Here is a 25,626-nt window from a genome sequence, read left to right on the forward strand (position 1 = left end):
TAACGCAAAACAAGCAAAACTGGAAATTTATTTTGCCTCTTTACAGAATTTTTCTGTTGTAATATTTGTGTAAGTAAATTATGCTGTGATGCTGAAACACTATTAATATTGCATTCTTATATTAATAGTTTATTTTTGATATATTGAACCCATAAATTTAGTGACATAATAAAATAGGAATTTCCAACTGTTGCTGTAGTATTATTTGATTTTAAAACCATTTTTTTTTCTAAATTATTGTTTGTATTGAAAAATACATACATCTCTTACAAGTAACCTATTATATGCACAGTACCCTCTGAGAAAATGAGAAACAGCTTTTATTAGAGAAACTTAAATTCTTGTTTAAATGGGATATATCTTCTAGTACAGGGTGTTCTTATTCTATTGTGACTTTACTGCTGTTTTGTAATGGAGAGAAACATGATTTACCTTTACATGCTCTTTATGAAAAAGATTTTTACATTCGTTATACTTAGTGGAGCCTTTTGTGGACAAGCCATACCACTCCATATATATGATTACCTGTAAACAAAGCGTATATTAAAGGGAAACTGACAGCCGGTTCACTCGCACTAAACCCAATACACAGGATTATAGTGCAGGTGAACTGGATCAATATGAGGTACAATACCCTAACAATGCCAAGCTACTGAGTGCAAATTTATTCACCGAATGGCACCATGGTGGTTATTGGATGGTCTAATAAAACATGTCACATAAGCATAGGTAGAGTTTTTTTTCCATTTCTCAATAACATTTGCATTATTGGGACATCTATATAATTTTCACATTGACATTATGCTGGTGTGACCTTGTTTCCACCTCCTTCGGATATTGATGTTACATCTGTTCGGCCGCTAGCAATGCTTGTTTCATCTTCACCAAATGGATTGCGACCACAACATATAAGTTTCATTAAGCAATTTCGAAACTAAAACAGAAATAAAAAAATAAAAAAATAGCAAAAATACAAATCTAAAGCAACGACATACCAGCTGAATGTTTACATTGTAGATATAATACTATGAAATTATAAGTGTATCTTTCAAGACACAACCTTTTTTATTTATGTAGATGTAGTCTTTTAGGTTTTTACATGAGCCTCTGTGACCTCTGATTTGTTTGAGTTTGTGGGACTTTTAATTTCGCCTTGCTGTTCTCTTCCTGACCAGACACTTTTTTTTATTGTACAAGTTATATAGTTTTTTCTTATTTAGATAATTAACTCATTTTAAGCCACTTCTTCTTTGATACATCAGGCTCTATTTTTATATAATTTTTATTTGACAATATTCTTCTTGCTTTTTTTTTTTTAACCCCTTAAGGACGCAGGACCTAAATGTACGTCCTGGTGCGGTGGTACTTAACGCACCAGGACGTACATTTATGTCCTGTGCATAACCGCGGGCATCGGAGCGATGCCCATGTCATGCGCGGCTGATCCCGGTTGCTGATCACAGCCAGGGACCCGCCGGCAATGGCCGACACCCGCGATCTCGCGGGCGTCCGCCACTAACCCCTCAGGTGCCGGGATCAATACAGATCCCGGCATCTGAGGCAGTACGCGATTTCAATGAATGATCGGATCGCCCGCAGCGTTGCTGCAGGGATCCGATCATTCAGAACGCTGCACGGAGGTCCCCTCACCTTCTTCCTTCCGGCTCCCGGCGTCTCCTGCTCTGGTCTGAGATCGAGCAGACCAGAGCAGAAGATTGCCGATAACACTGATCTGTTCTATGTCCTATACATAGAACAGATCAGTATTAGTAATCATGGTATTGGTTAGCAATCATGGTATCCCTATGGGGACTATTCAAGTGTAAAAAAAAATGTAAAAGTAAAAATAAGTGAAAAATCCCCTCCCCCAATAAAAAAGTAAAACGTCCGTTTTTTCCTATTTTACCCCCAAAAAGCGTAAAAAATAAATTTAATAGACATATTTGGTATTGCCGCGTGCGTAAATGTCCGAACTATTAAAATAAAATGTTAATGATCCCGTACGGTGAACGGCGTGAACGTAAAAAAAAAAAGTCCAAAATTGCTACTTTTTTAATACATTTTATTTAAAAAAATTATAAAAAATTTAATAAAAGTTTTTTATATGCAAATGTGGTATCAAAAAAAAGTACAGATCATGGCGCAAAAAATGAGCGCTCATACCGCCGCTTATACGGAAAAATAAAAAAGTTATAGGTCATCAAATTAAAGGGATTATAAACATACTAATTTGGTTAAAAAGTTTGTGATTTTTTTTAAGCACAACAATAATATAAAAGTATGTAATAATGGGTATCATTTTAATCGTATTGACCCTCAGAATAAAGAACACACGTCATTTTTACCGTAAATTGTACGGCGTGAAAACCCACAATACCAGTGTTTTCTAACCGGGGTTAGAACCTGAGACCCGAGTAATTGTGTATGCTGTTAAAAATAAATATTTGTTACGCCGAGCGCTCCGGGTCCCCGCTCCTCCCCGGAGCGCTCGCTTCACTCCCTCCGCTGCAGCGCTCCGGTCACGTCCTCTGACCCGGGGCGCTGCGATCCTGCTGCCAGCCGGGATGCGATTCGCGATGCGGGTAGCGCCCGCTCGCGATGCGCACCCCGGCTCCCCTACCTGACTCGCTCCCCGTCTGTTCTGTCCCGGCGCGCGCGGCCCCGCTCCCTAGGGCGCGCGCGCGCCGGGTCTCTGCGATTTAAAGGGCCACTGCGCCGCTGATTGGCGCAGTGGTTCCAATTAGGGTTTTCACCTGTGCACTTCCCTATATTACCTCACTTCCCTTGCACTCCCTTGCCGGATCTTGTTGCCTTAGTGCCAGTGAAAGCGTTCCTTGTGTGTTCCTTGCCTGTGTTTCCAGACCTTCTGCCGTTGCCCCTGACTACGATCCTTGCTGCCTGCCCCGACCTTCTGCTACGTCCGACCTTGCTTCTGCCTACTCCCTTGTACCGCGCCTATCTTCAGCAGCCAGAGAGGTGAGCCGTTGCTAGTGGATACGACCTGGTCACTACCGCCGCAGCAAGACCATCCCGCTTTGCGGCGGGCTCTGGTGAAAACCAGTAGTGGCTTAGAACCGGTCCACTAGCACGGTCCACGCCAATCCCTCTCTGGCACAGAGGGTCCACTACCTGCCAGCCGGCATCGTGACAGTAGATCCGGCCATGGATCCCGCTGAAGTTCCTCTGCCAGTTGTCGCTGACCTCACCACGGTGGTCGCCCAGCAGTCACAACAGATAGCGCAACAAGGCCAACAGCTGTCTCAACTGACCGTTATGCTACAACAGTTGCTACCACAGCTTCAGCAGTCATCTCCTCCGCCAGCTCCTGCACCTCCTCCGCAGCGAGTGGCCGCTCCTGGGATACGCTTATCCTTGCCGGATAAATTTGATGGGGACTCTAAGTTTTGCCGTGGCTTTCTTTCCCAATGTTCCCTGCATCTGGAGATGATGTCGGACCTGTTTCCCACTGAAAGGTCTAAGGTGGCTTTCGTAGTCAGTCTTCTGTCCGGAAAAGCCCTGTCATGGGCCACACCGCTCTGGGACCGCAATGACCCCGTCACTGCCTCTGTACACTCCTTCTTCTCGGAAATCCGAAGTGTCTTTGAGGAACCTGCCCGAGCCTCTTCTGCTGAGACTGCCCTGTTGAACCTGGTCCAGGGTAATTCTTCCGTTGGCGAGTATGCCGTACAATTCCGTACACTTGCTTCAGAATTGTCCTGGAATAATGAGGCCCTCTGCGCGACCTTCAAAAAAGGCCTATCCAGCAACATTAAAGATGTTCTGGCCGCACGAGAAATTCCTGCTAATCTACATGAACTTATTCACCTAGCCACTCGCATTGACATGCGTTTTTCTGAAAGGCGTCAGGAACTCCGCCAAGATATGGACTCTGTTCGCACGAGGCGTTTCGTCTCCTCGGCTCCTCTCTCCTCTGGTCCCCTGCAATCTGTTCCTGTGCCTCCCGCCGTGGAGGCTATGCAGGTCGACCGGTCTCGCCTGACACCTCAAGAGAGGACACGACGCCGTATGGAGAACCTCTGCCTGTACTGTGCTAGTACCGAACACTTCCTGAGGGATTGTCCTATCCGTCCTCCCCGCCTGGAAAGACGTACGCTGACTCCGCACAAGGGTGAGACAGTCCTTGATGTCTACTCTGCTTCTCCACGTCTTACTGTGCCTGTGCGGATGTCTGCCTCTGCCTTCTCCTTCTCTACAGTGGCCTTCTTGGACTCTGGATCTGCAGGAAATTTTATTTTGGCCTCTCTCGTCAACAGGTTCAACATCCCAGTGACCAGTCTCGCCAGACCCCTCTACATCAATTGTGTAAATAATGAAAGATTGGACTGTACCATACGTTTCCGCACGGAGCCCCTTCTTATGAGCATCGGATCTCATCATGAGAGGATTGAACTTTTGGTCCTCCCCAATTGCACCTCGGAGATTCTCCTTGGACTTCCCTGGCTTCAACTTCATTCCCCAACCCTGGATTGGTCCACTGGGGAGATCAAGAGTTGGGGGTCCTCTTGTTCCAAGAACTGTCTAAAACCGGTTCCCAGTAACCCTTGCCGTAACTCTGTGGTTCCTCCAGTAACCGGTCTCCCTAAGGCCTATATGGACTTCGCGGATGTTTTCTGCAAAAAACAAGCTGAGACTCTACCTCCTCACAGGCCTTATGATTGCCCTATCGACCTCCTCCCGGGTACTACTCCACCCCGGGGCAGAATTTATCCTCTCTCTGCCCCAGAGACTCTTGCCATGTCCGAATACGTCCAGGAGAATCTAAAAAAGGGCTTTATCCGTAAATCCTCCTCTCCTGCCGGAGCCGGATTTTTCTTTGTGTCCAAAAAAGATGGCTCCCTACGTCCTTGCATTGACTACCGCGGTCTTAATAAAATCACGGTTAAGAACCGCTACCCCTTACCCCTCATCTCTGAACTCTTTGATCGCCTCCAAGGTGCCCACATCTTCACTAAATTGGACTTAAGAGGCGCCTATAACCTCATCCGCATCAGAGAGGGGGACGAGTGGAAAACGGCATTTAACACCAGAGATGGACACTTTGAGTATCTGGTCATGCCCTTTGGACTGTGCAATGCCCCTGCCGTCTTCCAAGACTTTGTCAATGAAATTTTTCGTGATCTGTTATACTCCTGTGTTGTGGTATATCTGGACGATATCCTAATTTTTTCTGCCAATCTAGAAGAACACCGCCAGCATGTCCGTATGGTTCTTCAGAGACTTCGTGACAACCAACTCTATGCCAAAATTGAGAAATGTCTGTTTGAATGCCAATCTCTTCCTTTTTTAGGATATTTGGTCTCTGGCCAGGGACTACAGATGGATCCAGACAAACTCTCTGCCGTCTTAAATTGGCCACGCCCCTCCGGACTCCGTGCTATCCAACGCTTTTTGGGGTTCGCCAATTATTACAGGCAATTTATTCCACATTTTTCTACCATTGTGGCTCCTATCGTGGCTTTAACCAAGAAAAATGCTGATCCCAAGTCCTGGCCTCCTCAAGCAGAAGACTCCTTTAAACGACTCAAGTCTGCCTTTTCTTCGGCTCCCGTGCTCTCCAGACCTGACCCTTCCAAACCCTTCCTATTGGAGGTTGATGCCTCCTCAGTAGGAGCTGGAGCTGTTCTTCTACAAAAAAATCCTTCCGGGCATGCTGTCACTTGTGGTTTTTTCTCTAGGACCTTCTCTCCAGCGGAGAGGAACTACTCCATCGGGGATCGAGAGCTTCTAGCCATTAAATTAGCACTTGAGGAATGGAGGCATCTGCTGGAGGGATCAAGATTTCCTGTTATTATCTACACCGACCACAAGAACCTCTCCTACCTCCAGTCGGCCCAACGGCTGAATCCTCGCCAGGCCCGGTGGTCTCTGTTCTTTGCCCGATTTAATTTTGAGATTCACTTTCGTCCTGCCGATAAGAACATTAGGGCCGATGCTCTCTCTCGTTCCTCGGATGCCTCAGAAGTTGATCTCCCTCCGCAACACATCATTCCACCTGACTGCCTGATCTCCACTTCTCCTGCCTCCATCAGGCAGACTCCTCCAGGAAAGACCTTTGTTTCTCCACGCCAACGCCTCGGAATCCTCAAATGGGGTCACTCCTCCCATCTCGCAGGTCATGCGGGCATCAAGAAATCTGTGCAACTCATCTCCCGCTTCTATTGGTGGCCGACTCTGGAGACGGATGTTGGGGACTTTGTGCGAGCCTGCACTATCTGTGCCCGGGATAAGACTCCTCGCCAGAAGCCCGCTGGTTTTCTTCATCCTCTGCCTGTCCCCGAACAGCCTTGGTCTCTGATTGGTATGGATTTTATTACTGATTTACCCCCTTCCCGTGGCAACACCGTTATTTGGGTGGTCGTTGATCGATTCTCCAAAATGGCACATTTCATCCCTCTTCCTGGTCTTCCTTCTGCGCCTCAGTTGGCTAAACAATTTTTTGTACACATTTTTCGTCTTCACGGGTTGCCTACGCAGATTGTCTCGGATAGAGGGGTCCAATTCGTGTCTAAATTCTGGAGGGCTCTCTGTAAACAACTCAAGATTAAATTAAATTTTTCCTCTGCATATCATCCCCAGTCCAATGGACAAGTAGAAAGAATTAACCAGATCCTGGGTGATTATTTGCGACATTTTGTTTCCTCCCGCCAGGATGACTGGGCAGATCTCCTTCCATGGGCCGAATTTTCGTATAACTTCAGGGTCTCTGAATCTTCCTCCAAATCCCCATTTTTCGTGGTGTACGGCCGTCACCCTCTTCCCCCCCTCCCTACCCCCTTGCCCTCTGGTCTGCCCGCTGTGGATGAAATTTCTCGTGACCTTTCCATTATATGGAGAGAGACCCAAAATTCTCTCTTACAGGCTTCTTCACGCATGAAGAGGTTCGCGGATAAGAAAAGAAGAGCTCCCCCCGTTTTTTCCCCTGGAGACAAGGTATGGCTCTCCGCTAAATATGTCCGCTTCCGTGTCCCTAGCTACAAGTTGGGACCACGCTATCTTGGTCCTTTCAAAATTTTGTGTCAAATTAATCCTGTCTCTTATAAACTTCTTCTTCCTCCTTCTCTTCGTATCCCTAATGCCTTTCACGTCTCTCTTCTCAAACCACTCATCCTCAACCGTTTTTCTCCCAAATCTGTTCCTCCCACTCCTGTTTCCGGCTCCTCGGACGTCTTCTCGGTCAAGGAAATTTTGGCTGCCAAAAAGGTCAGAGGGAAAAATTTCTTTTTAGTAGACTGGGAGGGTTGTGGTCCTGAAGAGAGATCCTGGGAACCTGAGGACAACATCCTTGACAAAAGTCTGCTCCTCAGGTTCTCAGGCTCCAAGAAGAGGGGGAGACCCAAGGGGGGGGGTACTGTTACGCCGAGCGCTCCGGGTCCCCGCTCCTCCCCGGAGCGCTCGCTTCACTCCCTCCGCTGCAGCGCTCCGGTCACGTCCTCTGACCCGGGGCGCTGCGATCCTGCTGCCAGCCGGGATGCGATTCGCGATGCGGGTAGCGCCCGCTCGCGATGCGCACCCCGGCTCCCCTACCTGACTCGCTCCCCGTCTGTTCTGTCCCGGCGCGCGCGGCCCCGCTCCCTAGGGCGCGCGCGCGCCGGGTCTCTGCGATTTAAAGGGCCACTGCGCCGCTGATTGGCGCAGTGGTTCCAATTAGGGTTTTCACCTGTGCACTTCCCTATATTACCTCACTTCCCTTGCACTCCCTTGCCGGATCTTGTTGCCTTAGTGCCAGTGAAAGCGTTCCTTGTGTGTTCCTTGCCTGTGTTTCCAGACCTTCTGCCGTTGCCCCTGACTACGATCCTTGCTGCCTGCCCCGACCTTCTGCTACGTCCGACCTTGCTTCTGCCTACTCCCTTGTACCGCGCCTATCTTCAGCAGCCAGAGAGGTGAGCCGTTGCTAGTGGATACGACCTGGTCACTACCGCCGCAGCAAGACCATCCCGCTTTGCGGCGGGCTCTGGTGAAAACCAGTAGTGGCTTAGAACCGGTCCACTAGCACGGTCCACGCCAATCCCTCTCTGGCACAGAGGGTCCACTACCTGCCAGCCGGCATCGTGACAATATTTAGGGGAAAATCACAGAAGAATTGCGAGACCACCATGAAACACAGGTACAGACACTATATTATGAACTACACTAACTTTACAGCCCCCGTAGCATAGTCAAATAATAAAAATGATCCTGAAATACCCCTTTAAATCCAATATTTATAACTATATCTTGTACATAAGTGGCTTCTGCCTGGACAGTAGCTCTTCCTTTTCTGGGAACTAAATTGATAAAATAATAAAGCTCTGCCACAGTAATAATCCTTACAGATATCCTATGCTGGGAACAGAATCAAGTTCTTGTCTTCCAACTAAATGGCACTAAATCACATGTAAAATCACTGTGCATAAAGGGAAAAATACTGCACTGTTGAAATCTGTTATGAAATAAAGCAAACTGACATCCTTAGTGTCTGTTACAAATTATAACGCTCTAATAACCTATGCAGGTCAACAATATTTGTGCTGTATGAGTTAATACAGTAACAGCTGGCCATATATCTAAGTGTTAGCTGTAATATAATCATATCCCAATGATTAGGGTGACCATAAAAAAGACAGGGACAGTAAGCCTGGGTATTACTTTCTGACCAATGCTGAAAATATGTTTTCTTTATTTTTAATAGTAAAATTCTTTAGGGATGGAGTGAGGAACATGACAGTGTGACAGGGGAATTATGTTGCCGATATAGGCTACTGCCATTAGAGAATATTGTTGGCAGGAAGCACTTGGGTGCACTTGTTCTGTAATGATAAATAGGTAGGTACTACATGTGAAAGTAGCATCTACATGATTGTCAAGACCCAAGGTATCCCTGCAGAACACTGCTCAGGTCATAACCCTGCCACCGCTAGCTTGTCTTCCTCCCATAGTGCATCCTGGTGTTATCTTTTCACCAGGTAAGCAATATACACACATGCGCTCAGATATTCACATGGTATAAATGAAAATATAAAATATAAATTGACCTATTGCTTCATGGTCCATTTCTGATGCTTTCATGCCGGGTTGACAAGGGTTAGCATGGGATCTCAGCCTACTCAGCCATATAAGTAAGAAACTGTGATTTACTGTGTAGCCAGAAATAACTTTATTGGCAATTTGTTCTACAGCAGTGCTTCTCTTGAATCAGATGGGTATGGCTGCTCTGAACTCTGGGCACCCATATCCATGTTGCTAGTTCACTGGTTGTGATTCCTTGCACCCCTTTTTGTAAGTACCAACTACTGTATACTGGGAACACCCCCACAAGACCTGCTGTTTTAAAGAGGTGCTCTTATCCAATCATCTAATCATCACAGTTTGGTCTTTGTCAAATTCCTACGCTTGCCCATTTTTCTTGCTTCAACACATCAACTTCAAGAATTGACTGTTCACTTGCTATCTATTATATTCTCTTATTTCCTCTTGTCAGGAGCCATTGTAGAAAGATAATTAATGTTATTCACGTCAAACCTGTCAGTGGTTTTACTGTCATGGCTCATCTATGTATGTGTATCTAAGTGCATAGAATTATTCATTTATGCATATGTGGGAATGTTCTGTATATACTGTACAAGTTTTGTATGCATCTGTGCTTAGATACATACAATATCTACCATAAGTGAGTACACCACTCATATTTTTGTAAATATTTTATTATATATTTTCATGTGATAACAGTGTTTAATGTTGTGTCACCTCAAAATATCTCAACAAGCAGTCACTAATTTCTAAACCTTGGTAACAAAAGTGAGTACACTCTTAAGTGAAAATGTCTAAATTGGGTCCAATTATCAATTTTCCCTCCCCGGTGTCATGTGACTCATTAGTGTTACAAGATCTCAAGTGTGAATGGGGAACTGGTGTCTTAAATTTGGTGTTATCGCTCTCACACTCAAAGAATTATTACTCTACATATAGGTGGCGTAGACTATAGGAAGATTGCCAAGAACCTGAAACTGAGCTGCAGCACAGTGGACCATACAGCAGTTTCACAGTTTCCACTCAGAACAGGCCTCAACATGGTCTACCAAAGAGTGCACGTGCTTAGTGTCATATCCAGAGATTGTGTTGGGGAAATAGACATGTGGGTGCTGTCAGAATTGCTGCAGAGGTTGAAGGGGTTATCCTGTCAATGCTTAGACCATACGCCACACATCAAAACAAATTGGTGTTGTCCCTGAAGGAAGCCTCCTCTAAAGATGATGCACCAGAAAGCCTGCAAACAGTTTTCTGAAGACAAACAGACTACGGACATGAGTTATTAGAACCATGTCCTGTTGTCTGATGAGACCAAGATAAACTTATTTGGTTTAGATAATGTCAAGTGTGTGTCACATGAGTGCTGCTGATACTGGGGAGCTACAGTTCATTGAGAGAACAATGAATGCCAACATGTACTGCACATTGCATATCTATTTATCTATCCTGGGGGAACAGTTTAGGTGTTGCACACCGTCCTTACATGCTGTACCTCCTGTGCTCTGCTCAGGAAGATAAGATGTCTGCTCCCATTTATTTGTGACAGGTAGGAGAATGTCTATCTTTCCTATCTAGCTATGTCACATCTATGTATCTATCTTATATCTATCTGATATATATATCAATTTATTTATTTATCTATCTCATATCTATCTCATATATGTACCGTATTTATCGGCCTATAATACACATTTTGTAGGCAATTTTTTTTAGCCTAAAGTCTATCTGCGTGTTATACCTTGATAAACAGTTTCTGTCCCCGCAGAAACCACTGCAGTTCAATTATTTAAAGCGGGCACTTTAAATCATTAAACAGCAGCGGCTTCTGCGGGGCCAGAGTCCCGCTGCTGCCCGATTCCCTCCCCATCCCTGGTTTTATAGTTACATGTCCTGGGGACAGCGCTCCTTCAGGCTCCGGCAGCATCCTGCGCTGTCACTGTGCGCTGTGCAATGACGAGTTTCGTCCTCAATGCGACATCACTCGTGAAGGAGGGCGGTCCCCAGGACATGTAACTATAAAACTGGGGATGGGGAGGGAATCGGGCAGCAGCAGCGGGACTGGTCCCCAGGACATGTAACTATAAAACCGGGGGTGGGGAGGGAATCAGGCAGCGGCGGCGGCGGGACTGGTCCCCAGGACATGTAGCTATGAAACCAGGGACGGGGAGGGCAGCGGTGGCAGCGGGACTCTGGCGCAGCAGAAGCTGCTGCAGTTCAATGAACTGCAGCGGTTTCTGCGGGGCCAGAAACAGTTTATCAAGGTATACCCGCACACACACGCACCCTCATTTTAATAAGGATATTTGGGTAAAAAAACTTTTTTACCCTAATTTCCTTGCGTTGAGGATGCGTGTTATATACCGGTGCGTGATATACCCTGATAAAAACGGTATATTTATCTATCTATTGCATCGTTCTCTCTCTGTATATATATATATATATATATATATATATATATACATTATGTACCTACCTATGGGAGCTCCAGAGATTCCCAAGTACAGTGCTCATGTATCTCCAGCTCCTCCATAGAAAATGCACAGAGCGCGTACCTACACGCTGCTCCAAGCACAGTTAGAGACAGGACCCTGTTCTGGAAATCACAGGGCTCCCTCTGCCATCAGACACTTATCCACTATCCTGTGGATAGGAGATACGTTTTTAAATAGTTGAGTACACAATTAAAATTATGACACCCCCCCCCCCCCCCCGACCACCACCACTTGGAAAAATGTTTTCTGACTCCTATGTGTGCCTAAAATAATTCTTCACAGTCATTATAAACTTTGTACTTTCAACATGTAATTTTACATAGCATATACATAGCTGTATATAGCTTTGACAGTGTTTCAAAATAATTTTAATACAGTGATCAATGGTGTAGATACTAACCTGTTTATTCATGAAAACATAGATGACAGGGTTGTATACAGTGGCTGTTTTTGAGAAATATGAAGGCATTGATGCCAAAGTAGGGTCGATAACAACATCCTTATTTGTTGCTGTTACAATAGCAAATGCCGCATAGGGTAACCAGCATACGAGAAAAGCTAACACCATGGCAATAACCATCCTAGTCACCTCTTTTTCTGCTCTTTGAGTTGTCTCTGATTCTTTTTGCTGTGCTGCGACCTATTATTGTAGAAGAAAAATAATAGTTATCTATTGTATAAATATAACATCAGAGATGATTTGTAAAAAACAAAAACACCCTGAAAGGAGTAGTCCAGTCCTTCAAAACTTATCCCCTTTAAGAGAACCTGTTGTGAAATCAAGGAAAATGATTAATTGTGGCAATATACTGCTTAATAAAAGATCCATCAAGCTTCTCCTATCCTATGCAGATGTTTGACGAAGGTTAATCTTGTCAAGTCTTTAGTCATCTAAATTGAAATTTGATATTAAGGTACCCAGTTTTTTGTCATTGAGGTCACTAAACATGAACAGTGTATGTGGTATAGCTGTTATTTTTTTCCTAGTATCATATATTAAATGTGACATTGTAATTGGCTGACACATTTACATTTTTGGAATCCATTTCTATATTTAAGGTTACTAAACATCAGACCCAATAGTGGCCGTTTAGGAATCGGCGTCAGGCATCAAGTATTCGTAAAAATTCAGCATTGAGACACACCATTGTCTTGCTGTAACTATGAAGTAATGAAACAAAAGAGAAAGTCCCAACTTCAGGTCTGTAAATTCCTCTTTTCTAATGCCATAAGTGCACTAAATTGCCATTTGCTCTATTGTAACAAATAGATTCATTTAAATTGCCGCTATTGTGATCAGCTGCCTTCTGTATTGAGCTACAGAAGGATTCTGCTCTATGAGAAATATTCATAGTAATGTGGGAGAGCTGAGGGCATCTGATTGACCGGACTCTTAATGCCCCTCTAAAAAGTCCTTTTCAGACACCGTATTTGATCCAATGCTCACAGAATTCTCTTACTTGAAATCTGACTAGGATTATTTTTATTGGCAGTTTGTTTATAGTACTACATTTTATTTTGAGTAAAAGAAAGCTTGAAGCAGCACCAAAGGGGATTAAGAATTTTATATAGCTCCTTCATTATGGGACTAACATAGGAGGAAGCTCTTGTCCTCATATCTCACCCCATATTCTGTCCTCATATCACAACCTAATTTTTCGTTCTCATATTCTGTCCTCATATCCCAACCTCATTGTGTCCTCATATCCCAACATAATATCCCAGCCTCATATCTCAACCTTTTATCTTGTCCTCATATCCTGTCCTTGTAACCTGACCTCATACCGCGCTCTCTTATTCCATCCTTATATCTCAGCCTCATATCCCATCCTCATATACTGTCCCAATAGCCAACATCATATCCAGACCTCATATCCCGTCCTCCTATCCCATTCTCATATTCTCTCCTCATATCCAGACCTCATATCCCATCCTCATATCCTGACCTCATATCCCATCCTTATTTCCTATCCTCATATCCTGACCTCATATCCTGTTCTCAGGTGGGGCTGAGTTGTGATAAAGAGATTGTGGGCTGAAGGGTGTGTTGCTTTGTACAAGTGGGCATGACTTACAGGCTGGACCGATGCACAAAAAAGGGTCAAAAATAGACAGGGGTGTGGCTTTGCGAGAGGAGATGTGACTTTCTGAGAGGGGCGTGGTTTGCAATCTGGGGCTGACACACACTCACCCGGAGATGTGGAGCAAGGTACTGGAAAGACGTGCATGAGACTTCAGACAAAAAAAAACACCCTCACATAAGGGGTAGGTTAGGGTTAATTTAACAATCCTATATTTTTATTTGCCATATAAGTAATATGTGTACCAGGTATTATCTCCAGCCATTTAGAAGTTATGTCGGAACATACATTTTCTACAGACTTGCATGGGATTTAAACAAAAACCCTGGCCCTCACAAATGGGGAAGTGTTAGAGTTAATTTAACTATCCTATATTTTTATTTGACATATAAATAACATGTGTACAAGTTTCATGGACATATCTTCAGCCATTTGAAAGTGATGCTGGAACATACACACACACATACACATTCGTTTTATAGATAGACTGCTGAGTACCCGGCGCTGCCCGGTTTTTCCTACCTTATCCTTGTGGGGGAGGAAAAGCAACAAAGGAGCAAGCTTTTGTCCTAATATCCCGTTCTTAAATCCTGACCGCATATCCCTTCCTCATATCCCGACCCCAAATCCCTTCCTCATATTCCGACCTCATATCCTGTCCTCATATTTTGTCCTCATATCTCGACCTCATATCCCGTCCTCATATCCCGACCTCATATCCCGACCTCCTATCCCGTCCTCATATCCCGACCTCATATCCCGACCTTATATCCCGACCTCATATCCCGACCTTATATCCCAACCTCATATCCTGTCCTCATAACCTGACCTCATATCCCGTCCCCATATCTAATCCTCATTTCTAATCCCCACATCCTGTCCCCATATCCCGACCTTATATCCCATCCTCATATCTCAACCTCATATCCTGTACTCATAACCTGACCTCATATCCCGTCACCATATCTTATCTTCATATCCCGTCCTCAGGTGGGGCTGAGTTGTGATGAAGATATTGTAAGCTGAAAATGAAAGGGGTGTTGTTTAAAGGGTGGGCGTGTATTTGCAAGATAGGCATGGCATGCAGGAAGGGTGTGGCTTGCCAGCCAGACTGACCCGTTCACCAGGAGAAGCAGAGCAGAGCTTGTGGAGTAAGGCACCAGAAGTCCTATATACTTGCATAGGACTAGAAACAAAAACCCCATCCTTTACATATGGGGGTAGGTTAGGAGTTAATTTAACTATTATATATTTTTAGTAGACATATAAGTAACATGTGACCAAGAATTATTGAAATATCTCCAGCTGTTTGGAAGTCACGCAGTAACATATTTCCCATAGACTTTTATGGGACTTTAAAGAAAAACCTTGACTCTCGCAAATGGGGGTGGGTTAGGGTTAATTTATCTATCCTTTTTTTGTAGTTTTCATATAAGTAACATGTGTACCAAGTTTCATGTTAATATCTTTAGCCATTTGGAAGTGATGCTGGAACATACATACCTACACACATATACATACATGCACACACACACACACACACACACACACATACATACACACACACATACATACATACATACACACATTGAGTTTAAGATAGATAGATAGATAGATAGTGTATACTTACTGCTCTCAATGCAAACAACAGGTTGGAGTAAGAGAATATGATGGTGCTAAGTGGCATTACGAAACAAGTTGCAAACAAGGCCAAGATGTAGCTGTTGTTGTTGGTACCTCCAGTGTACCAGTTTGGCCCACACGATGTTCCCAAACCTAAAATAAATGCATGTAGTCTGTTCACAATGACAATATAATTAAACATAAAAGGACATATTTCTTCAACTAATTTATTTTGTAACGTTAAAAGGAATCTGGCTGCAGTTTTGTGCTAGCAAAACTTCTGACAGCTCTAAGTAGACCCTGCATACAAACCTTTTCTCTTGGTCATGCAAAATGGCTTTGTTATGTCCCAGCCAAAGCTGCTGAAGAGTCGGAGAGATGTTTTGCTATCCTGCTTACTTCCCTTGGCTCCCATCATAACAGGGAGCCAAGGGAAAGCAGGATAGCAAAATACATTGGAGGGTGAGGTGGGGGAACACGAGTACTGACTGTGGATAACATATTATGAATTTTCATTGACATCGGTGTATGTTTTGTATATCTGGGATCATTATTTGTCATTTATATTTATTTTTGTTTTCAATATACTTGTTCCCCCTCTCATATTAATTATATTTAATTGTCTTGTTGTGTTTATATGTGTTTTTATGGGGTTAGTTGGGACCACCTTTTTCTGTCTTTAATATGTACTAATAAAAATTTATTATTTTTGAATTACTAAACAATGTTATTGTTGTGGGGCTTTTATAAATGAGGTTTTGTCATTTTGAGTTTTCCCACAAAGTAGTTGTGGATTAGTTTTTGGTGGTTCCTATACATGTAGGTTGATGAATCCCAGTTAAGAGAACCTCTACCCATGTCTCTCACCAATCATTGACAGCTCTAGCATCCAGTCAGAAAACAGCTAAAACTGTCAATTATTGGTGAGAGGCAGGGCTGGCGAGGCTCTCATTACAGGGAGTTAAAGGGGTATTCCAGCCAAATGCATCTTCTCCCCTATCCAAAGGATAGGGAATAAGATGTCTGATCGCCTGGGACCCCCTGCGATCTCCATGCAGTACTGCTCGTAGATCGCGGGGTCCCAGCCGCAGACCCCTGGTGATCAGACATCTTATCCCATATCCTTTGGATAGGGAATAAGATGTATTTGGCCGGAATACCCCTTTTAGGGAAGATTCCACCTCCTTGACCCCGGCCCAGGCATTCAAAAGCCTTTTCTTGGTCAAGCATAGTGTCAGGATATGGCAGGCTGGTGGTGGATCCTCTGTGTCAGTGAGGGATTGGCGTGGACCGTACCGGTGGACCGGTTCTAAGTTGCTACTGGTATTCGCCAGAGCCCGCCGCAAAGTGGGATGGTCTTGCTGCGGTGGTAGCAACCAGGTCATGTCCACCGGTAGCGGCTCAACCTCACTGACTGCTGAGACTGGCGTGGTACAGAAGGACAAGGCAAGAGCAAGGTCGGACGTAGCAGAAGGTCAGGGCAGGCAGCAAGGGTCGTAGTCAGGGGCAACAGCAGAAGGTCTGGAACAAAGGCTAGGAACATACACAAAACGCTTTCACTGGCACAAGGCAACAAGATCCGGCAATGCTAGGAAGGGGAAGTGGGTTTTTATAACGAGGGCACAGGTGTGAGAGCTGATTGGGCCCTTTAAATCGCAGAGAGCCGGGACTGAGCGGGAGGAGGACGGGGCAGGTGAGGAGACTGGGCTGCGAGCCGCGGGCGGGCGCGTCCCGCTACGCGGGTCGCATGCCCGCCGGAGACAGTAGTGCAGCGCTCTCGGTCAGCGGGTCTGACCGGGGCACTGCATGGAGGTGAACGCCGCAAGCGCTCCGGGGAGGAGCAGGGACCCGGAGCGCTCGGCGTAACACAGAGTGCATGATGGAGAGCATAATTATTTATGCTCTCCCCTTTCCGATGCCTATGTAGTTCTATCAACAGTTTTACTAGTACAACACTGTTGACAGATTAAGGCTGGGCCCTTTAAGGCTGGACCTACATAGGGATTTTGGCCATGATAGAGGTCATGTGATCAAAGATCACCATTTGCCCTGTGTGAGTCATGCTGTGTCGAGGCTAAGTTAAGCAAATGAAGTTACACTGCAACCAAGAGTTCGCTACAGTGACCTGATAGTGGTAAGAAATCCATCTTGGATGAATATCTACCAACTGCTGGCTAGTGGTGCCAAACACTTTTGGGTCACAGTGTTTTATTTAGTTGCGATACAACATGATGAAATTGCAAGGTAGCCCTAGCCTTAAAGGGGTACTATACTGGGAACATTTTTTTTTTTTTTTAAAGCAATTGGTACCAGAAAGTTAAACAGATTTGTAAATTGATTCTATTTAAAAATCTTAACCCATCCAGTAGTTATCAGCTGCTGTATGTTCCAGAGGAAGTTCCCCATAGCAAACCTATCCTGCTCCGGAGAGTTCCTAAAATGGACAGAGGTGTCAGCAGAGAGCTCTGTGATCAGACAAAAAATAAATTCAAAAAGAAAAGAACTTCCTTTGTAGTATACAGCAGCTGATAAGTACTAGAAGGATTAAGATTTTTAAATAGAAGTAATTTACAAATCTGTTTAACTTTCTGGCACCAGTTGATAAAAAAAAAAAAGTTTTCCAGGGGAGTACCCCTTTGAATTAAATATGATCACTAATAATAATTCAGCATTTCTAGTTGTTTAGTGATGATGCTTATTATTTACTATTATCTTGTTACTATTTTTTACCATCGCAGTCATCCTCAAAACCTACCTTCTGGAACATAACTGCACCAGCCAAAAAGAGGTGGAGATGTCCACATAAAAGCCCAGATCCAGGTGAAGGCACATCCCATTAATGCATGTCTCTGCTGGAAACGGAAGTCCCCCAAAGGCTTACAGATCACTATGTACCTTTCAAAAGCTAATATCGCCAATGACCATAGACCTACAATACCTAGAGAACAAAAAGGTTATGCAAATGTTTACATAATGTCAACGTTTGTATGCAATGTTGCAACAGGAACAATAACAGACATTGTATAATTAGTTCAGATCAGGGCCAGATTAAGGCTGCCTGGAAGACGGAGCACTTCATTATGATGGCCCCCCCGACAGTTCCCCCACATTCGGTGCAGGTTGGCAGTATAGTTCTCCCGCATTAGGATGGCAGTATAGTTCCCCCGCATTAGGTTATAGTTCCCCCACATTAGGTTGGCAGTATAAGTCCCCGCACATTAGATTGGCAGAATAAGTCCCTGCACATTAGGTTGCCAGAATAAGTCCCCGCACATTAGGTTGGCAGTACAGTCACCGCACATTAGGTTGGCAGTACAGTCCCCGCACATTAGGGAGTACAGTCCCTACACATTAGGTTGGGAGTACAGGCCCCGCACATTAGGTTGGCAGTACAGTTCCCCCACATTAGGTTGGCAGTACAGTTCCCCCACATTAGGTTGGCAGTACAGTTCCCCCACATTAGGTTGGAAGTACAGTTCCCCCCACATTAGGCGCAGTACAGTTCCCCCACATTAGGGGCAGTACAGTTCCCCCACATTAGGTGCAGTACAGTTCCCCCACATTAGGTGCAGTTTAGTTCTCCACATTAGGTGCAGTAGTTCCCCCACATTAGGTGCAGTATAGTTCCCGCACATTAGGTGCAGTATAGTTCAGCCACATTAGGTGCAGTATAGTTCCCCCACATTAGGTGCAGTACAGTTCCCCCACATTAGGTGCAGTGCAGTTCCCCCACATTAGGTGCAGTATAGTTCCCCACATTAGGTACAGTATTGTTCCCCCCACATTAGGTGCAGTACAGTTCCCCCACATTAGGTGCAGTATAGTTCCCCACATTAGGTGCAGTATAGTTCCCCCACATTAGATGCAGTATAGTTCCCCCACATTAGGTGCAGTATAGTTCCCCCACATTAGGTGCAGTATAGTTCCCCCACATTAGGTTCAGTATAGCTCCCCACATTAGGTGCAGTATAGTTCCCCCACATTAGGTACAGTACAGTTCCCCCCACATTAGGTGCAGTACAGTTCCCCCACAGACATACAGCCTTCAGCCATATACAGTGTATGGCTGGAGGCTGTATGCCTATTTGCCTCAGTGTTCTGAACACCGCTCCTCCAGTCCGGGGGGACCGGGGTCACGATCTACTGCTATGGCCTATGGGCCATAGCAGTAGGTCCCGGGACCGTAGGAGCGGAGGTCGGAACACTGAAGATGACGTGCCGCTGGTCACTTATCATGCGCGCGTGTCCTCCTCACTGCTCCGCTTTTCTCTAATAGGCGCACGCACGGGACATCAGTAACGTTCCGGCGGCCCCTGCGTTTTTAAAGTTAACGCGGGGGCCGCCGCAGAGAGGTAACCGCCGGACCGGGACATCCTTGTGTCCTGAAAAGATTTTTTGGGACACAAGGATGTCTCAAATGTGACAGGGGCCCCTGCGGGCCCGGGGCCCGGAGCAGGCGCTCCATGAGCACCAGTGATGATCTGGCCCTGGTTCAGATAAAAAAAGTATGTTATTATTTACACCAGATGGGTTCTAGATTTTGTCGACTGCCCATTGTACATACAACCCATAATGTCCCAGCTGTTAAAGTTTTCTAAAGCTGTCTCAATGGATTAAAGCTAGCCAAAAACATAATAGAATAAATAAAAACTGTTTGAAAGATAAACTGTCTTTATTACCCTTAGTGACCAATCGCTGTTCAGCTTTGATTTTTCACGAGCACTAAATAAAAATAAATGAACGCTGTGCTGTGATTGGTTGTGATGGGTGACAAAGACAGTTTTGTGGCCCATTTTTATGGATTTTGAAATGATAACTTCTATTAATGTAACTTTTATTAAGACAGCCTAGTGGTCTCTTATTTCTCAGCTGACAACTTAAATTTATGAGAGAGAGAAAAACAGTCCTCTAGGGTGCTTTTGTAAAAGAAAAAAATATGAAGACAATCGAGAATAAAAAATAAAGATTAAACAAAATAATATAACATGTATGGTATTCAGTAGATACTATGTCACATTTATTGATAAAACAAAAAGGTCTGCCGCAGGGCCCTTGTGTAAACAATTTATAAAAATCATTATAAAATTATGATCAGATATAGAAGTTTTCTCAAAAGCATAGATTAAAAGTCCACATATTTATATGTTTTAATATCTGTAGGACAGTTTTCACAATATGCAAATATTGTAACAGTCACATTAATATGTGTCAAGTCCAAAAAGGTAAAGTAAGCATAAGCAGCAAATATTATGTAAAGTATTGTTCACACTATGCAGATATTGTTTTAATCATGCAAAGTTGCGTTGTTTCATAATGATATTCCTTTCCTGGGTAGTGGAGTAAGCTTATGCCGCTAACATTCACCAGTTCGACACTTGTTAGGAAAAACTCACCATTAAGATCATATAATACAGTTTAAAGATCTATTCAAAACAGGCAGCAGATAAAAATAGAGAAAGGTGCAGAGCACCGCTCTCTGTGATGTCCTTATTGTTACGTGTCTGATGATGCCAACTGGCTGCATGGGCAAGTTACTAGGGATGTGTTAGGGATAATTACAGGGCCCGCGCTCCTGCAGCGTCCTCGTGGTCTCAAGCTTGCACTTGCAGTAGCAGCATTCATAATAAATGAAATAATGTGAATATTAATAAAATATTTTTCATAAAAATGAAAATAGAGTGGTCATAGGAATAAGCTAGACGTGTTTCAAAGCACCGGCCTTTTCTTCAGTAGCGATATAGGCCTGTGCCTTGAAACGCGTCTAGTTTATTCCTATGACCATTATATTTTTATTTTTAATGAAAACGACTGTTCATTAGATATTCACACTATTGCATTTCTCCTGAATGCTGTTATTGCAAGAGCGCACTTGAAACCACGATGACGCCGCTAACTATACCTCACTCCACTGCCAGCAGTTGGTTTCCACTATAGAGTGTGGCTGTATCTCACTACTTTTGGGGACATATTTTTTATGAATTGTTTACATGTATATATTTTATTTCCTATAGGGCTACCACAAGGGCCTTGCGACAGATCTTTTTGTTTTATCAATAAATGTGACATAGTATGTACTGAATATCATACATGTTATACTATTTTGTTTAATCGTTATTTTTATTTTTTATTCTTGATTGTCTTCTTTTTTTTTTTTTTTAAAGAGCACCCTAGAGGACAATTTTTTTCTCTTCTATTTTTGGACCCTTTTGGCAAATTTTGTGGGTATACGCAACAACAGTGACCTTTGGTACTCTTTTTTCTTATGTTTTAGTGAGCTACACGATAACTATTAGTACCTAAAATTACTTATACTCTTTCCAGTGTTAGATGGTATGGGTTCTGACTGCTTGTATGTCTGTGATCTTTAGAATAGGGCCCAAGGTCTTTGTTATGAATAGAGTGGTTCAGATGTGCGCTGCTGCTCTATTCAATCTATATGGGAGCTGCTGCTTTACTTTGCTTTCTTCACCAGCTCCATAGACATGCATCATTTGTAACAAAGACCATTTTGATGATTACATTAAAGGAAAGCAGTCATCCTGTTCCCCACACTAGTGTGGATGAACAGGAGTCCGATGAGGGGTCACTGACTAAAATACGCACCTTAGGTATGGAGATTTGTCCCAAAATCCACTTCTTTATTCTCTGATTTGCCCACTGGAGGCGGATCCTGTCGGCTCAATTTGCATATTTATTGTAGCTGTACATGTGAGCGCTCAGGCAGCACATGCGCTCACATGACCAGCGACTCTACGTCCCAGTCACAGACAATTATTATGCAAATTGAGCCAACGGGGCCCATCTCCAGCGCTCCATTCAAAAAAATATAGAAGCGGATCTTTGGTGGGACAAAACGATATTTTAGTCAGTGACCCCCTCATTGGACACCTGTTCACCCACACTATAACCCAGTGTATTGGATTTAGTATGGGTGAACAGGATGACAGTTTTCCTTTAATGTAATCTGCTCCAAAATCCAAAGCTGCAAATTTTAGTCAGTGACCCCTCATTGGCTGATATTTTAGTCAGTGACCCCTCATCGGACACCTGTTCACCCACACTATAACCCAGTGTATTGGGTTTAGTATGGATGAACAGGATGACAGTTTTCCTTTAATGTAATCTGCTCCAAAATCCAAAGCTGCAAATCCGCAGATAAATCCTTGTCGCTGTGAATTTAACTGCGAAAGTGCTGTAGATTTTCCAGTGCACAAAATCCTCAGGATTTCCTACGCAAGTGAAGACACATGTGGAGCAGTATCAGAACTGGTGTAAAACATATACTACTTTAATAACATATCATATATATATATATATATATATATATATATATATATAATATCATAAGCTCTTTTACACTAAATAAGCCACAGCAAATTCACACAAATATGCAGCACCACTCAGGTGCTGTGGTATAATAAAACATTTCATTTTTATTTAAAATTTAACTACTGCTGTATATACTACACTGTAAGGCAATGTTTACAGACCTTTAAAAAAAAGCCATATTTTATTTACTGATTACGAAAAAAAGATTTTTACAAATAATTTGCGGCTGTATTTGGTCCATAATTGGAACATTTTGATCATGGGTGGGCCCAGCCACCACAAGGCTTATTCAGATGGGTCCCTACCCTAAACATTAAACAAGCACAACAGAGAGGAATGTAAGTTGTTTCATTTTTTATTTTTTTTTGATGCATCAGATTTAGTTAAACAAACAAACTCTTTAAAAATTGCTTCAGATTTTCAGCTTCTATAGCACAGAAAAGGAGGATCACTTGATATTAATAAAAGATATATGGGGGAAAAGTAGTAACAACATGACAGCAATTATATACTATGGTATATGGCCAGGGCTACATTATATATGTGTCAATACAATATATGTCTGTGTGCAGCCACTTCACAGCCTTTTTTTTTTTACTGTGTTTTTGGCTTACGTGCGCCAAATTTTTCAAAATGACGTACAGACTTTCATCATTTTTGCACCAATGAAAAATCACCTCAGAACTTGCTGTAGGATGTCATTTTCTAAGGCAAGGCAGAGGTGGTATGATGTTGCTTTTTTTTTTATATATGTTTGCACCTTTTTTTTAAAAAGATGCAGTTATTATATCTCGTCCACTGTATAGTCAAGAATGAAGCACTGCACTTCACAGTCTCTTTTGGCAAAATTGTCTATTTTTAAATTGCGCAAAATGTTTGCGCAAAAACTAACTGTGCAAAAAATTTTGCACTAAATTTCAGCCAATAAAATGTCAGTAAAGCAGTGACAGATCTCCCCCCATGACTTTTTGAAGCACTACAAAGTGATTTATACTATTTAGCTATACCTGAAGGGCAAAGAAATACATTATATGCAACCATATGGATGGTAGCTGTCACTCAATAGTTAAGATTAATCAGTAGTGCTTTAAGAAGTTGCAGTGTAACCCACGCCTTTATAATAACATATTCCATTATACAATATACTGTTACACATTCATATATAATTCTACATTTCATTCTAATTTAAACATTTTTAATAAATAATAAAATAAATAATCCCAATTGTAAAATTTGATTATTCAAATAAAAATTCTATTAGGGTCATCCATATGCAGCAGATTTGGTGCAGAAATGTCTTTCACTGTCCCAATTATATGAGCAGCGTTTCCAGCGATCCATACACATGCTGCTGAAACAACCAATTCGGATATATGGGACAGATTTTTGCAGCAAATCTGCCATGTATGAACATAGCCTTAAAATGTTAAAACTCACAATTTTAACATAGTCCTAACCTTCAAATTATACATCATCTTACCTGTTAGAGACACCATGAATCCTTCAAATTCACACACTGGTTTCCCCAGTGTGAAGTACCCAAAAATATTGTTGTGAAAGCTAACACTACTCCCAAAAATCGTGACGAGCATGTCAGCGACAGCCAGGTTGACTAGGATGTAGTTTAATGGAGACCTTAACTTCTTATATTTGAGGGAGACTACTATTACTATGCCATTGACAAAGAAAGCTAAGAACACCACCATGCCCATAAGTACAGCAACAATTAAGTAGGTACTACGGGGGGCAACGTGAGGCCATTGAGGTCCATCAAATGGTCCATGAGTCTTCAGTGCTGACATGTTTGCTGAGTACATTGTATAGCAGAATCAATGAAAAAAAATCTGCACACATCTACATGGAAGAACCCTCTTTATAATGTCTAAGAGATTTAATGTTCCAAAGAGGATCTTTTTCTTAAAACGATGTAAGCTTTCTTATGCTGGTGTATTAGTAATCCATTCTCTTTTTCTTTACTTAAACAGAGATCAACAGAGAGAGAAGAAGAGAGACGCAAGGTGACCTGTGTAGAAGACACATAACCTAATTAACAAAGTAAGCACATAGAATCATGTTGCTTTTCTTAACAGGATTGCTGCACACAAGAGGATTTGGCATAAAACAGGGATGGTCTTTTACTCTAATTCTGTGCAGTAGTGACTTTCCTCTACAGCTTATAGTGTGTGTGGACTCAGTGTATCATGTGTTCTGCTGCTGATATTTCTATATACATTTGACCATACTTAAAGGGGTTATCCATGAATAGAAAAACACAGCTAATTTATTTCAGAAACAGCTCCCTGTCTGTCTCCAGGTTGGGTGTGGTTTTACAACTTGGCTCCACTCACTTCCATGTGTAATGTCCCAGTACAGGACATGGTCCTGCACTACGCTTAGGCCCTGTCAGGTTGAGTCCCTCAGTGACCTGGGGGCTCTCCCGCAGTGTCTTCCCTGCTGTTATTATAAGTGTCATTTATGGTCATAGGATTATAGTCAGCATTCTAAAATCTAGCTAGTCTAAAGGACCTGTGTGATGTCACATGTTATTTTGTCACATGATGTTACCCAAAGAGCACCAGCGCTTGACCTATGACCCCCACTATATACAGCTCTTATCTCTTACCACCTGCTACTGAGCAGAGCAACCACCAGAGATCTCGGTGCTAGTGTCCAGCATCTGGAAGACCACAAAGCTAAAGTCATTCCAATAGGTCAAATATTTATGTCTGCTGTCACTACAAATAGTCAAGTCCAACCTATAGTCAAGCCTGAAGTCAAATCTCTAAAGTCTATTACAAGTCTAATTGGTCCCAGCAAGCTGCGAGGTCCTGTGTTCCTGGCAACCTCTCTGGGTATCTGGTCTAGCTGTGAAGATAATTCTATCTGTCTAAACTCAGTAAACAATACCTGGTTGTGGACTCTCCTTTCATTAACTAGCCATGGGAATAGAGGAGATACCGTTCGTGTGGTTTTGGTACCGGAAAACCACTCTGGCGTCATGAACACTAGGGGTTAACAACATCTTGCCCCAGGGGTTAATACCATCTGGCCCCACCACCTACACCGCTGCACCC

General features: G+C 43.3%; 1 protein-coding gene across 1 annotated transcript; it reads right to left on the reverse strand.

Annotated features, from left to right (window-relative positions):
• LOC130355954 (pinopsin-like) lies at positions 1–24,381 on the reverse strand. Its single transcript, XM_056556879.1, has 5 exons — positions 24,033–24,381; positions 17,979–18,161; positions 15,231–15,376; positions 11,920–12,159; positions 1–934 (listed from the first exon to the last, which is right to left on the reverse strand). Exons 1-5 carry the CDS (start codon positions 24,367–24,369, stop codon positions 800–802), a joined length of 1,041 nt encoding a protein of 346 aa, XP_056412854.1. The 5' UTR covers positions 24,370–24,381; the 3' UTR covers positions 1–799.
• Between the last annotated feature and the right edge of the window lie 1,245 nt (positions 24,382–25,626).

The sequence above is a fragment of the Hyla sarda genome, chromosome 2 (assembly GCF_029499605.1).
Source record: "Hyla sarda isolate aHylSar1 chromosome 2, aHylSar1.hap1, whole genome shotgun sequence".
In the NCBI taxonomy this organism is placed as follows: Eukaryota; Metazoa; Chordata; class Amphibia; order Anura; family Hylidae; genus Hyla; species Hyla sarda.

Coding starts and splice junctions, on each gene's coding strand:
- LOC130355954 (XM_056556879.1), bottom strand. CDS start 24,369: ATGTACTCAGCAAACATGTCAGCACTGAAGACTCATGGACCATTTGAT. Junction 18,162..24,032: donor ATTCATGGTGTCTCTAACAG/GTAAGATGATGT, acceptor TTTGTTCTCTAG/GTATTGTAGGTCTATGGTCA. Junction 12,160..15,230: donor TGTTGTTTGCATTGAGAGCA/GTAAGTATACAC, acceptor CTACAATAATAG/GTCGCAGCACAGCAAAAAGA.